General features: G+C 41.5%; 2 protein-coding genes across 4 annotated transcripts in view; one reads left to right on the plus strand and one right to left on the minus strand.

Annotated features, from left to right (window-relative positions):
* Positions 1 to 331: 331 nt before the first annotated feature.
* LOC134677459 (MIP18 family protein galla-2) lies at positions 332 to 1,631 on the minus strand. Its single transcript, XM_063535941.1, has 2 exons — positions 1,302 to 1,631; positions 332 to 660 (listed from the first exon to the last, which is right to left on the minus strand). Exons 1-2 carry the CDS (start codon positions 1,576 to 1,578, stop codon positions 464 to 466), a joined length of 474 nt encoding a protein of 157 aa, XP_063392011.1. The 5' UTR covers positions 1,579 to 1,631; the 3' UTR covers positions 332 to 463.
* Positions 1,632 to 2,136: 505 nt separating this feature from the next.
* LOC134677384 (intersectin-2) overlaps positions 2,137 to 14,201 on the plus strand; it is a 50,792-nt gene continuing 38,727 nt past the window's right edge. For 2 of the 3 annotated variants that reach the window (XM_063535826.1, XM_063535827.1), the window contains exons 1-8: positions 2,137 to 2,254; positions 4,407 to 4,530; positions 6,236 to 6,334; positions 8,027 to 8,105; positions 9,043 to 9,741; positions 10,660 to 10,774; positions 12,433 to 12,584; positions 12,797 to 12,899. In XM_063535826.1, coding sequence (XP_063391896.1) covers positions 4,411 to 4,530; positions 6,236 to 6,334; positions 8,027 to 8,105; positions 9,043 to 9,741; positions 10,660 to 10,774; positions 12,433 to 12,584; positions 12,797 to 12,899 — 1,367 coding nt within the window. In that variant the 5' untranslated portion in view covers positions 2,137 to 2,254; positions 4,407 to 4,410. Of the gene's footprint in view, positions 2,255 to 4,406; positions 4,531 to 6,235; positions 6,335 to 8,026; positions 8,106 to 9,042; positions 9,742 to 10,659; positions 10,775 to 10,839; positions 10,900 to 12,432; positions 12,585 to 12,796; positions 12,900 to 14,201 lie in introns of those variants that run through there. The other variant, XM_063535828.1, reaches the window with a different exon arrangement.

The following is a 14,201-nucleotide window of genomic DNA, read 5'->3' on the forward strand; positions in this document are numbered from 1 at the left end:
CAGCTTTGGTGACATTGGGTCTCCCTGTCTTACCCCTCTGTTAATCTGTATCTGTCTTCCTAATTTGTCTGTTTTTACTCTGGCTGTACTTTTTTCATAGATCTTTTTTATGACATGTATGTAGACTTCTGGTATGTCCTGATTCTCTAGTGCCTGCCATATCGATGTATGAGTAATCGAGTCGAAAGCTTTTTTAAAGTCGACAAATCCTATATAAAGTGGTATTTGGAACTCTGTGTGTTTCTCAATTATTTGGCATAGGGTCTGAAGGTGGTCTGTTGTGGAGAAACCCTTCATAAATCCGGCTTGTTCTGTTGCCAGTTCATATAGGTATAACATTTAACCTATAACATATAATACAAATCATCTTCATGCAGGCAAGCCATTAAACCAGTCTGCGGCTGACTATAATAATTCTCTGCCAACCATTTTTGGAAAAAATGGTAGACTTGTAATCTCAAATCTATAATGACAAAGGTGATACACACTGATTAATGATCTGCACCAGATTATTGTTCTCCAGCGCAGCAGCGACGCGCTCCTTGTCTGCTAACTGCTTGTTCACTGCATGTTCGGATGCATGTGTACCTTCCGTGACGGTTACTGTCACTTTGAACCGGCTTGGGAGTGCTCGGAGAAGCTGGACTCGGATTGATAGACCTGAAATAGAGTTAAGCATTTATGTCTAGTCTGTCAGCAAATTTGGCTCCAACTTGAACAGAACAAAGTGAGGCAGAGTCATAATAAATGTCATAGTTTCATATAAATTTGTCATTAGGAGCATTCCACGGGCTGTCCCGTACAAACGCATTTATTTCCTGTGTTGCGACTTTTTTCTCGGCATTTAAAGCAGGCGATTATTTTTCTGTGCATATTTTTGACCATTTGTCATAGAAAAGGAAACTCTTATACCTTTGAATCTTCAGAAACTTCGCGTTTGTACGGGACAACGGTAGACAATTTCATGGAATGCTCCATTAGTGAATTATTAATGACATTGCCACATTTTGTCATAGCAATAACCAAGCAGATTTAGCTTGATCTGTCTAATAATATCAAATATAATAATGTTTAATTGCTCTAGAATGCGTGTGAGATTGAATTTGAAAAGACAATTGGGACTGAGCAACTCTTTCTTTTGCACTGTTCAGACGACAACGATTTCACTCACTTAACGACTAAAAATTCAAGTGAGTGAAACCGTTGTCGTCTAAACAGTTTAAAATATGTCTCACGAAAGTTTAATTTATTTCTTTTGCGTCGTATTTTAAGTAGTAAAGGAGCAAATGTTATATTCTTACCTATGAGTGTAGCCATACTGCAGTGCGGTATCGTGGGCGTGAAATTAACATGCACAGTGTTCTCCTTATTATTCACAGTAATATTCCTCTCCTCTAACACCCTCAGGTCTTCCAGAGTCAACGGATGTTCAGGGTCGTTGATGTTTCGTATGATGTCGAAGATTTCGCGCTCGTCTATCTCGTCAACGACTTCCTCGTCGTGGTCTGTGGACGTTATCTGACGCTCTGAGCCTTTCTCGTATACGTGAGGATTGAGATTATCGGCTACCTTCGTCATTTTTGAGTTTTTAGGAAAAACAAACAAGCGAAACGTGCAGATTTGCACACTGCACAGCTGTGAAATGACAATACTTTGATTTGACAGGTACGTTCTAATATTCTTTATTGGTATATGTTGGCACTATCGTGGTAAGGTAGTAAAAACAAAAACCTTTACTTTTCATTTCCTATTTGATTACAGTTTAACTTAAATTATTATACAAAATAATGGTTAAAATTATTTGTGGTTTTGGGTTTGAAAATGATTAAATTATGAAAATGCAATAAAGTAAAAAGTTTGGTAGTTGAACACACCCAGGACGTACCTGGACGTTCGGAAATTGCTATGTATTTTACTGTATTCCTATTGATTCCTATGAGTGTGCTAGTGCTAAAAAAATAAGTTTTAGTATTTCTCTTACACGTATTCACAATTTTCGGTAAAATAACAAAATATAACTCAACAAAGCGCTGCCTTTTGCAATAACGGATATTTTTTTTAATTACACAACTTATTAAGTAACGCCAATCACCATTTTTGAACGGTACATGATTGTGGTGATTGTCAATTTTGACAGTTTCATCTCGATCAATACATTCGGGAGACTTCCTGCCTGCTATTTATCCCAATAAATTACGTTTATTAGGAAAAAGGGGCGTTAGAAACACTTTACAACCTCGGCAACACGTACTACGTGAGTATTACCACTGTAATCACTATACAAGCGTCTTGAAATCGATATCATCCGCCGAAGTAATAAGGGAAAGCAGAGTACTTTAGGTACTTTATCTAAATCTTTTAACACCTGTTTAGTTAACATGTCTTTGAATCCTTATTATTTGCAGTTGGTTACAGCGTATGAAACCAGTTTTTTGCCACATTATCTGTGGAGACATGAAAATTTCACTTTATCAGATGGCCTAATAGCATGTAATACCCTTAATTTTTATATTTACCTAGTTATAAGTTTGTAAATTTCTGTTCTTATTTGTATTTAATAAACTTATTATTATAGTACAGTCAACTGTAAAAATATGGGTGTAGTCAACTTACTCAATAATATGTCCCATAGTTCTTAATTCCCTGACATAAGAGCTATGGGACATATTTTTGAGATGATTTGTGCACCCATATTTTTACAGTTGACTGTACAACAGTGGGACAAACCCATTAAATTATTAATTTTTACATTACATTGTCAATTTCTCATTCTTAGGGCCCCCCCACATCTGGCGTCTTTCGAGCGTCGGCGTCTACAATTCTATGGCCGACGTCGACGCAACGTCGACGCAGCGTCGACGCAACTGCGCAGCGACGTCATTTTCCATAGCGCTGGACCGACGCCGACAGACGCCGACGCTCGAAAGACGCCAGATGTGGGGGGGCCCTTAATGTTATTTAATTATATTTTTACATTATCCAATCAAATGTTATCAAATCCACAAAACCTATGTTAGGCCTATATTGGAGTATGCGTTTCAAGTGTGGAGCCCCTATTTTATCAAGGATATTGAGATGTTGGAGAAAGTTCAACGTAGTTTCACCAAGATACCGAAGAAACTCAAAAACATGTCCTATGAAGAAAGACTACACTTCTTAAAGCTCACAACCTTGAAGAAGCGCAGAGAGCGTGGAGATCTGATCGAGACATACAAAATACTAACCCAACACTATGATCTTAAAGATTTCCATAAGATGCTAGAACGCAATAACAACAACCGTCTGAGAGGTCATCAGTATAAGCTGATGTCCCGCAGGTCCTACAAAAATCCTCATAGACACTTCTTTAGCAACAGAGTGGTCAAAGCTTGGAACAAACTCCCAGAGGACGTAGTATCGGCCCAAAGTGTCAATGAGTTTAAGAATAAACTAGACAAGCACAATGCAAACTCTACTCAACACTGAAAACTCGGTTGATGGCTCTAGATACAGGCATTATCAGTTATTTGAACTGCCTGCCTGCTTCACAAATAATAAAATAATAATAATAATAACCCCGCAGGGGCGGGCAGCTCGTGGCGAGCTGACGGTGAGTGGCGACACCGCGGACCCCTATTCCAGAGGGCCCTGTCATCTGGCCCTCGCCTCTGTGCTTGCCTTCACCGGCCGGCCAGAGTGGAGTCGCAAGAGCGGGACCTATGCTCCAGGTTGGAATCTCCTATACCGCAGACTCACCTCTCGATAACCTCACAGCCACTCCAAAGTGTTGCCCTGTTGTCGCACTGTGCGTGCGGCCATTGCGGGGCCCACTCAATGAGTTGGCAAGTCACCACCTGTCTTATACAATTTTGAGACTAAATGTATCACATTGTGCGTTCGGGGATGGTATCCGCCACGTGTATCCCTTGCTTTTAGATTAAAGTGCCTCTACGCTGTTGGCTTCGGCCCCCACGTACGCCTCCCAAAGGTCCGGGACCCCATGGTCCCGAGATATGGCAAAGACATACAAATAATAATAAAATGTGTCCAATAATGTTTGTCAGTCAAAATATTATCAAGACAATATATTATTATTGGTAGTACATTGTATAATAGATACAAGAGTATGTTATTTACTTGGTCATAAATATTTGACATAGCCTAAGATTTATACATACCTATTTTAATGCATTATAATACAGTGTTAACTCCATATAACCTCACTCAAGATAACAATTCACTCCCTATAATGTCAACAATTGTTGGCTATAGTTGCCTTACTTTCATATTATTTTCTCTCCATATCACGAAAACACTCTATTATAGAGCGTCAAAAAACATCCGGTCCCTTGAGTGTCACTAAATATAGAGTTTACATTGTACAAATTTATTGATAAAACTCGTAATTTGCATTGTGTTTGCCGCAGCAAAATGGGAGATCCGTGGGTGATACAGCCGCATGAGCACGCTAAGTTTGCAGAGCACTTCCGGAACCTCGGCCCGGCTAATGGGAACCTGAGCGGGGAGCAGGCCAAGCGGTTCATGTTGCAGGTAACATTATAGGACCCTTATTATTAGAATAGAATAGAATAGATTTTTATTCTTAAACACACAGACAAGACAATAGACATACATAGAAAAATCATAGTGAAAAGTAGTGTTACGAAATGGCCCCATCTCAGCATGTTGCTGGCGACTTCCAGCGCTGATCTTCCGATGAGACCATCAAGTGAGAAATAATCACGGGAGGTAACAGACAAAAAAAAAGAATCTAAAAATATTAGTATCCTCTAACACAGGGGTCTGCAAACTTTTTTACCCCAGGGCCATATTGCGCCTCAGAAACTAGCGCGGGCCACTGTTGATTTTTGTGCCGGGGGAGGCAGTCTGAGTTGCTGCTGTTAGGAACGGTTCCACTCTCAATGAATGCTGAACCCCTGGAGCCTGGCTCCCGCGGGCCGGACAATGGACACTCGCTTTGGGTGTCGGCGAGCTGGATTGGAACGCGTTGCGGGTCACGGTTTGGAGATCCCTTTTCTACACAAGGATATGGGTCCATATTGGGTCGCATAATCATATATTTATTTATTAATGCATTCGAACTTAATATACATACTTATAAAAACATAATTAAATAACTAACCTACAAAACTTAAACTATATCTAAAAATAAATAAAACTAAACTTAAAATAAAAGATTACAAAATATCCACCTGCGGCATGGTGCCGTAGATGCTGGCAGCATTTCCTCGCTGTATCGCAATACTTATTCTTTGCGCGAGGAAGCTGCCAGATCTACGGTCACCGGTGGCGTCAGCTATTCTTTTTGATAGCTCCTTAAAAAGGCTGGACGCGTTCGGACCCCACGGGCCAAGGGTCTCGACACCAAAAGGTACGAAATTATATTCGGGCCGAGACCCCTATATTTGTTCTTTTTTAATTTTTCGGCCGCCTCTGCTGCCGCGCCGGCTTTTGCTGTAGTGCCGTGGAGATGAGACGGGGCTAGGGTGTCCACACAGGTGGCGTCCCACACCAGCACCCGACCCATCTTCCACGGAATTAGTGACATTCCGTCTGGTCTCTCTCGCATAATAATTGATTGTCCTAATGTAATGTTACGCATAAAACTCATTTCGCATAATTGTTATTGTACTGAAAATATTAATATTTCTGAAAAATTATAACACAAACCTAACCTAACCTACCCTATTCTACACAACCTATGCAAAATATTTTCGAAAATACTTTCTGTTTCAGCTGGAGAAAATATATGCGAAAAAAGTTTTATGCGTAACATTACATTATGACAATCAATTATTATGCGACGAGATAGGATCCCAAAGGATATTGTGGATATATGTACCCATATCCGCAACATGAAACTTTCAGATCAATGTATGAAAATGAAAAGCATACACTGTCACAGACATTCACATGGAAAACACATAAAAAGGGTTGTTAACTCTTCATATGTCTTTGTCGAAAATTTGCTACTTAATTAATGACCTTGAGATTGTGAATTACAGTCCAAATTATGTGGTATACGTATACAGGACAAGGCAACGCGTTAACTTAAACATGTGTGTTTGTCTGTCTGCGGCATTGTACCACCCAAACAATAAAGCAAATTGAATGTTTATTTATATTGAAAGCCCTATCTTTAAACATGGTTCTAAGCTATTTTTGTTGGAAGATTTGGAGGTGTTTTTAATTAAATTTTATTTCCTCTTGTATTCAAATTGTTATATTTCTTCAGTCCCAACTGCCGCCACCAGTTCTTGGACAGATATGGTCGTTGGCTGACTGCAACGCCGACGGGAAACTGGACCTCAAAGAATTCTCTATCGCTTGCAAGGTAAATATTTATACAACACTAAAATTATAATATTAGGGTAATTTGCCAGTAATGGGGTTGGCAACTGTCAAAGGTTTGCATAGATGGCGCCATCATAGCTTGCCCCTTTTTCTATGAGATTTGGCTTAAAGAGCTGGCATCCAAAGCATTAAAAAAACAAAAATTTGACACAATTCTAGGGATTGACGGGGCAAGCTATGATGGCGCCATCTGCTTAATACTTTGACCGGCCAACCCCATTGGCCACCTGTTAGTAACTGGGCACCCTACACTAAAAATGAATTTCATTCACCTAAACAGAATTCATTTTGGTATAAGGTGGCTACTTGGCTAGTTATTGAAGACTGGCCAGTTATTGAAACCTTATACTAATACGAATTCTGTTTATAGGTGAATAGAATTCATTTTTAATTTAGTGCGGCCAGTTACTGGCGCATTACCCTACTTGTGTTTATTTTGTAATTATAACATTTTTATCATGTCATGCGAATGTAAAATGAGATTATCGCTAACAAATAAAACATTGACTCTAACAAAAAAAAATACAATGCTTAGTATTTGTTTTGACAGAGAAAAACTATTTGGCGTAACATTCCTAATTGTTGACAAAGTTGTATTCCAATTTGAGCCTTATTACTCAATGTCATTTTAGCAGCTAGAGGTTACCAAAGTAATAGACTAACAAAGCCTTAAGGCTCATTTACACGGTGCGAGAACTCACATGGGAGCTTCATGGCACCTGGACAGCTTCTAACACTTTACAAAGCTCAAGTCCGGTCGTGTATGGAGTATTGCAGTCACCTGTGGGATGGCTCAGCTAAATACCAACTCGCCGCTTTGGACTCAGTGGAGCGCAGAGCCAGGAGGATGATTGGCGACAAGAAGCTAACGGCTAAGCTTCAGTCTTTGGCCCATCGGCGGAAAGTCGCCAGCCTGTCGGTATTCTACAGGTTGCACTTCGGGGAGTGTGCCCAAGAGCTACACGAGCTTATTCCACCGTCCCCATTCTACTTCGGACTTTTAGACGCACGGCCGGTTTCCATCCTTACTTGGTAGATATTCCACCAATTCGCACGAAGCGCTTTGCTTCTACTTTCCTTATGCGCACTGCCAAGGAATGGAATTCCTTGCCGGCGTCTATATTTCCGTGTTCTTATAAGCCGGCAACCTTCAAATCAAGAGTGAACAGGCACCTTCTGGGCGAGCTCGCTCCATCGTAGGCCACGTCTACGCCTCGGCTAGTCTGTGGCCATGAGTAAGCCCATTCATAATAAAAAAAAAAACATGGGAGCTTCATTACATTGCGGTATTTGATTGGATGTAACCAATAGTCCTCACCCGGACCCGGTATGTCCTTAAACTACGTCCAGGACCCGGGTATGTCCTTAAACTACGTCCAGGACCCGGGTATGTCCTTAAACCACGTCCAAGACCACCGGTGGACGGGCAGCAGCGTCCCTCAAATTCGGTGTACTCGACTGCGATCGCCAACCCGCCTGCCAAGCGTGGCGATTATGGCATTCACCCCCCAAAAAAGGGGGAGGCCTATGTTCAGCAGTGGACGTCTTCTGGCTGAGATGATGATGACGATGATGAATAGTCCTCAATGTAACTAAAATCGCATACGAGTTCGCACGCCGTCTAAATCGGCTTAGGCTTATGAGAAGTGTAATGAAGCATTTCTTTTTTCAGATAATCAATTTGAAACTGCATGGTATTGAAGTACCTAAGGTCCTGCCGCCATCTTTGCTGGGATCACTCAGTCCTACGGGTAATTTAACGTAAAAAAATATGCAGCCAGCGGCAGAGATAGTAGACCCTGCTGTATACATTTATATTATACAAACTTGATTGCAAGAGGTCAACTATCTCAGAAGTACACCAAACAGACACCGCAATCCACTACCAATACAGCTCTTACTGAAACAAAGAGCAAACGGCCGCCCGTATCTCTAGCGAGGACCGTTTGACTCAAATCAATTACTCAATTACACAAAAAAAACTATCTCAGAAACTGATTGTATATTCAAAATGTCGATTAATATAGAGTAAAAAATAAACCATTTTTAAAGTGCGCACCGATCTCCAGAGCAACTACGCCCAGAACTACAGTAATGTTATAGATACGCACACTACCAGGCGTGGCTCACTCCGCGATTTCATCGCGTCGCTACAAGTACATGCGGTCCTCACCAATTTTGGTGTCTAACAGTAGTAGTTGCCGCGCACCTCTACGGAACGGACGCCTGCTCACACTTGCGCCACCTTGCGGTCATATCTGTCGTGAAAAAAATAAGACGTGTTTTGTTAGAGAGTGAACCTTCTGTACCTTGTACTATTATTTATTCTGTGGCTCTACTACTTTAAAAGTGCTGACCATTGTTACATTGTGTTTTGAACTGGATATAAAAACCTTGCACAGATAAAATACAAATTGTAGACTCCCTGAGATCTAGCTAAATAGGTACAGTCGCCATCAGATATATCGGAGCAGCTAAGGCGTTCACAATATCTGAACAAGCACTCTAACGCCTTGACAATAGAGGCGTGTTCAGATATTTGTGAGCACCTTGGCCGCTCCGATATATCTGATGGCGACATATATCCAAAATAACTTTTTAACGTTTAGAGCTATGTAAACAAATTTTCCAAGATTTGAAAGGATTGTCTGTCTCAAGCATATAAAACATTTAACCCTTGTTCCACAGGACCCCCAAAACAAGCCTTCCCAGCTCCAGCGAAGCCCCCAATACCCCCCATGCCTTCCGTCCCCCAACAACCCCTAATCGGGGGTATACCACCACAAGGGGGTATGCCACCACAAGTAGGGGCACAGCAACCAACGCAGTCGCTACTGGGTGACTTCGGACAACCATCACGCCCGGCCGGACCTATTGTACCTGACCTCATATCCGGTGTCAAACCTATGGCGCAACCTATGGCACCAGTCATGCCTACGCAACCAGTTATGCCAACACAACCGATCATGCCAGCCGCGCCTCTGATCCCAAGTCAGCCCATGGCCGCTCCAATGATACCAACGCAACCAAATCAACCATTGGCGCAACCTATAATACCAAACCCACCTATGGGTCAACCGATAATACCAAACCCACCTATGGGTCAACCGATAATACCAAACCCACCTATGGGTCAGCCGATAATACCAAACCCACCTATGGGTCAGCCGATAATACCAAATCCACCTATGGGTCAACCGATAATACCAAACCAAGGAATGGCCCAGCCGTTGATATCGTCCCCGCCCCAGGCTCTGATATCTGGGACGACCATGGGCTCGTTGGTTAGCAGCCCGCCGAAGCCTGTGAACACGGTCGCGGGTTCAATCCAGCCTGTTACCAGCACGCCCATTGCGGCTGTTAAGGCTGAAGAGACTTCTAAGCCAGGTGAGATGTTTGTTTACTTTTTTTTCTGTATCTATGTATGTATGTATACCGTCGACTATTACCTATAGTGCAAACTGATAAGTAACTTATTGCGGGGCTAGGTTGATCTGGATCTGGATCTCATGAGAGCCTGGGGTTCGCTTGACAACTAATCCCATGATTTGACGTAAGCATTAGTTTTTACGAAAGCGACTGCCATCTGACCTTCCAACCCAGAGGGGAAACTAGGTCTTATTGGGATTAGTCCGGTTTCCTCACGATGTTTTCCTTCACCGAAAAGCGACTGGCAAATATCAATAGTAGATTGTTAACCAAGGGTGGAAAGTGATCCATTTCACCCGAGATATTTTGGAGCTCGAACGAAGAGAGAGCGCCAATAGTTCGAGGGTGAGATGATTACTTTTACCCGAGTTAAACACTACTTTTCATTTCGACTATGAGGAAAGAAATGTAGATTGATTATTGGTAATATTATCATTACATTACATTCATTCAGTTTCACTTTTTTTTAAGGCGCGTATACATTAAGGCCGTTTCATACATCCCAATTTACGATCGGATTGTCTATGGTTTTCGATTTTTTTTTCGATCAAAATGTAAACGGCGCCAATTCCAGTCATGCGGAAGCTAATATGAGAGCTTTTAACTGAATAATATGCTGTTGCTCGAAGTAAAAATTAAAAAAAAATACTTTCCATCCTAGGGTGGGAAATGAAATTTTCCACCCGGTTATCAGCCTATGAAAGGTGAACTTTCCGAACAGGAGAGATGAAAATGATATTTCGTACATAAGTTCCGAAGAACTCATTGGTACGAGCCGGGGTTTGAACCCGCTACCTCCGGATTGAAAGTCGCACTTTAGCATTTTAGTTTTTTACGCATTTTATCCAATGTATTTATGTATCATGTTTTCTGTAGCGTCATTGGCAGGCTCAGCGCACGTCTCGGCCGTCACGAGTCCCGTGGAGCCTCTTGGCGTCATGAGCCCCCCAGCCGTCGCGGAGTGGGGCATCCCACAGCCACAGAAACTCAAGTAAGTCATATAAAAACAACATGTAGTCTGGGTCACTAGTAGGCTGGTATCTTCATCGTGCCGCTCGGCGTCATGAGCCCGCCTGCCGTCGCGGAGTGGGGCATCCCGCAGCCACAGAAACTCAAGTAAGTCATATAAAAACATGTAGTCTGGGTCACTAGTAGGCTGGTATCCTCATGGTGCCGCTCGGCATCATGAGCCCGCCTGCCATCGCGGAGTGGGGCATCCCGCAGCCACAGAAACTCAAGTAAGTCATATAAAAACATGTAGTCTGGGTCAGTAGTAGGCTGGTATCTTCATGGTGCCGCTCGGCATCATGAGTCCCCCAGCCGTCGCGGAGTGGGGCATCCCGCAGCCACAGAAACTCAAGTAAGTCGCTCATATGTGTCTTATAATCACATAAGTACAGCATGTAGTCTGAGTCACTAGTAGGCTGACATGTGACGAACTTCAAACTCGGGTAAATCCATTCGACCCTCTCAGCAAATATCTGCCCTACCTTTTCTTAAAAACCAAAATCGCATAATCTGACAGATGGATTTGCCAGAGTTTGAAGTTAAGCGACTCATATCTTCATGGTGCCTTTCGGCGTCATTAGCCCTCCTGCCGTCGCGGAATGGGGTATCCCACAACCACAGACGAAGTCATGGTCTTACGTAGTAACAGTACAGTACAGCCTTCAAGGCTCAGGTCACAAGTCCCATGGAGCCGTTCCGGGTCATGATTTCGTTTCGTGTCGTAAGTATTTCGTTTCGAGGCGATTTCGGGGTCGGTCCCATAGTAAAAGTTGCTCAGTATAATAAATCCAAAAACCTCCCTGGCAACGGGCATATGGATTATGGTAAACCTATTAACCTATTGGTAGGTTAGCTGGAAGAGATCCCTTTTAGGGATAACTTCGCCTTTGTACATAACATTTTTATTTTTGTTTCGTTATTGCCCGTTTTATGTAAACATTTTTATGTGCAATAAAGTGACATACATAGGGGAGACCGAGGTGAGTCGTGACAGAGGAGAGTTGTGATATTGTTGATTTTTTGGAATCTAATAACTGTTAGTGAGCTCGCAACAGTGTGCTTTTGTTAGCTCGCAACTTGAACTGACAAACGCGCGCTATTGCGAACTAGTTTTTAGTTAATAGATTCAAAAAAATCGACAATATCACAACTCTCCTCTGTCACAACCAAACCTCGGACTATAGGGGGCAGTTTGAGGGCAAGGTAAGGTTTACAAAAAAATCTTAACTTACGAGTATTATAATGTACCTAGTATTTGTAACATAGTTAATTAAATTAGTTACCCGTTATCATTTATTCATCTTTAATGTGTAAATACTCTTTGAAGTTATGACTGATAGCCCACTGAAGTAGCCACTTAAAAAACAAATAAATAGCTGACATGCGTCATTATGACTGTTGTTCATACTTATATTTGTTGGTAGAGTGTCGTCTAATCAATAGAATGATTTGCTTTATTTGTTACATTATAAATACTAGGTACCAAATACTAAGTACAAATACTCGAAAGTGAATTAATTGATTTGCGAACCTTACCTATCATTCTGACATGCCACGAAAATGCCCGCTGGAGTCCGACGTATGGTCACAACTCACCTCTGTCTCCCATACAAACACACATATTCATTTGGTTTATTTTAGGTACACCCAACTCTTCAACGCCACGGATCTGCAGAAATCCGGCTGGGTGTCCGGAGCTCGTGCGCGCTCCATTATGCTTCAGTCTCGTCTGCCTCAAGCTGCTCTGGCCCAGATATGGGCGTTGGCCGATTTGGACTCAGACGGACGACTCGGTAAGAAGGATTAACAACTTTACCGCCTTGTTTATATGGTTCAAATTCGAACAGCCTTTATGAATAGCGGCTGCGATGGCCGGCTAGGTACAGAAGGTCCCATTTAAAAAGCAACTTTACTACATTGGCTATACGGTTTATATTTTAGATCCGGTTATTTGTCTAGAGCTTGGATTACTTAGTGTTTATTTATTATTTTTGTTTATTCCCAGGTTGTGAAGAGTTCGTGCTGGCCATGTATCTGTGTGAAAAAGCTACGCAGGGTGAGCCGGTGCCCGCCAAGCTGCCGCCAGAACTGATCCCACCTACCTTCAGGTAAGAAACATGGGCGGTTTTATAAACTAGAGATGCCACGAATTTATATTATAATATTCGGCCACTTTGCCAAATATTCGCCTACAATTCGGCCTAATACCGAATATCTGTTGTACACAACAGATATTCGAGATGTTGTGTTGTTGTTGTTGTATGTGTTGTTGTTGTTGTTGTTTGTTGTTGTTGTACAGTCATTAACAGAGCTATGAATACAGGCAAAGTGTCAAAAATATGTATACAGTACTTTATTGCCTGTACATTAAGGTCGCGTATACATATTTTTGGCACTTTGCCTGTATTCATAGCTCTGTTGTTGACTGTACACATATTTAATTACACAAACGGGTCTACGGGAACGTTTGTATAATTAAATACAGATATCATCCACTAAAGTAAAAGTGACCAAGTCCACCGGTGGCCGAAGCGGGAATCGAACCCGCGTCTTCAGGCTGACGCCCTAAAATACGAATCAAAGAATATTTCATAAAACAATTTGTTTTGTTCCCTAATTGCATGAAAGTTTTGTTAAAAAAATGTTAGTTTTCTAATATGGACACTTTTCCTGCTTCACGATCATGGACATTGCAATAGATTTTAAGTACCTAGTATTAAGATATTATGACATGTAAAAATTTTTTTTATCAATAAATGATCGTATCGTATCGTATCGATCTCATCAAAATATTTTACAACGAAAGTGGAGGACCCGCGCGTAATCATCTTTTCATACAAACGTAGTCCACATTTCCCTTTCTGGATATTAACATTACCTATTGAACATATTTTTCATCTCTCCTCTTCGGAAAGTTCACCTTCCATAGGCTGGTTTGGTTTTGGTTTGGCATTTCATTTCCCACCCTAAGGTGGAAAGTATTTTTTTTTAAATTATTACTTCGAGCAACAGCTAACAGCCATATATGCCATAATATTCAGTTAAAAGCTCTCATATTAGCTTCCGCATTACTGAAATTGGCGCCGTTAACATTTTGATCGAAAAAAAAATCGAAAACCATAGACAACCCGATCTTAAATTGGGATGTATCTGAAACGGCCTTAATGTATACGCGCCTTAAAAAAAGTAAAACTGAATGAATGAATGAATGTAATGTAATGATAATATTACCAATAATCAACCTCCATTTCTTGTGTTTGACTTTTTAAAAGTAGAGTGTTTAACTCGGGTAAAAGTAACCATCTTACCCTCGAACTATTGACGCTCTCTCTTCGTTCGAGCGCCAAAATATCTCGGGTGAAATGGATTACTTTCCACCCTTGGTTAACGATCTACTATTGATACAGTTT

Source organism: Cydia fagiglandana, chromosome 26 (assembly GCF_963556715.1).
Source record: "Cydia fagiglandana chromosome 26, ilCydFagi1.1, whole genome shotgun sequence".
In the NCBI taxonomy this organism is placed as follows: domain Eukaryota; kingdom Metazoa; phylum Arthropoda; class Insecta; order Lepidoptera; family Tortricidae; genus Cydia; species Cydia fagiglandana.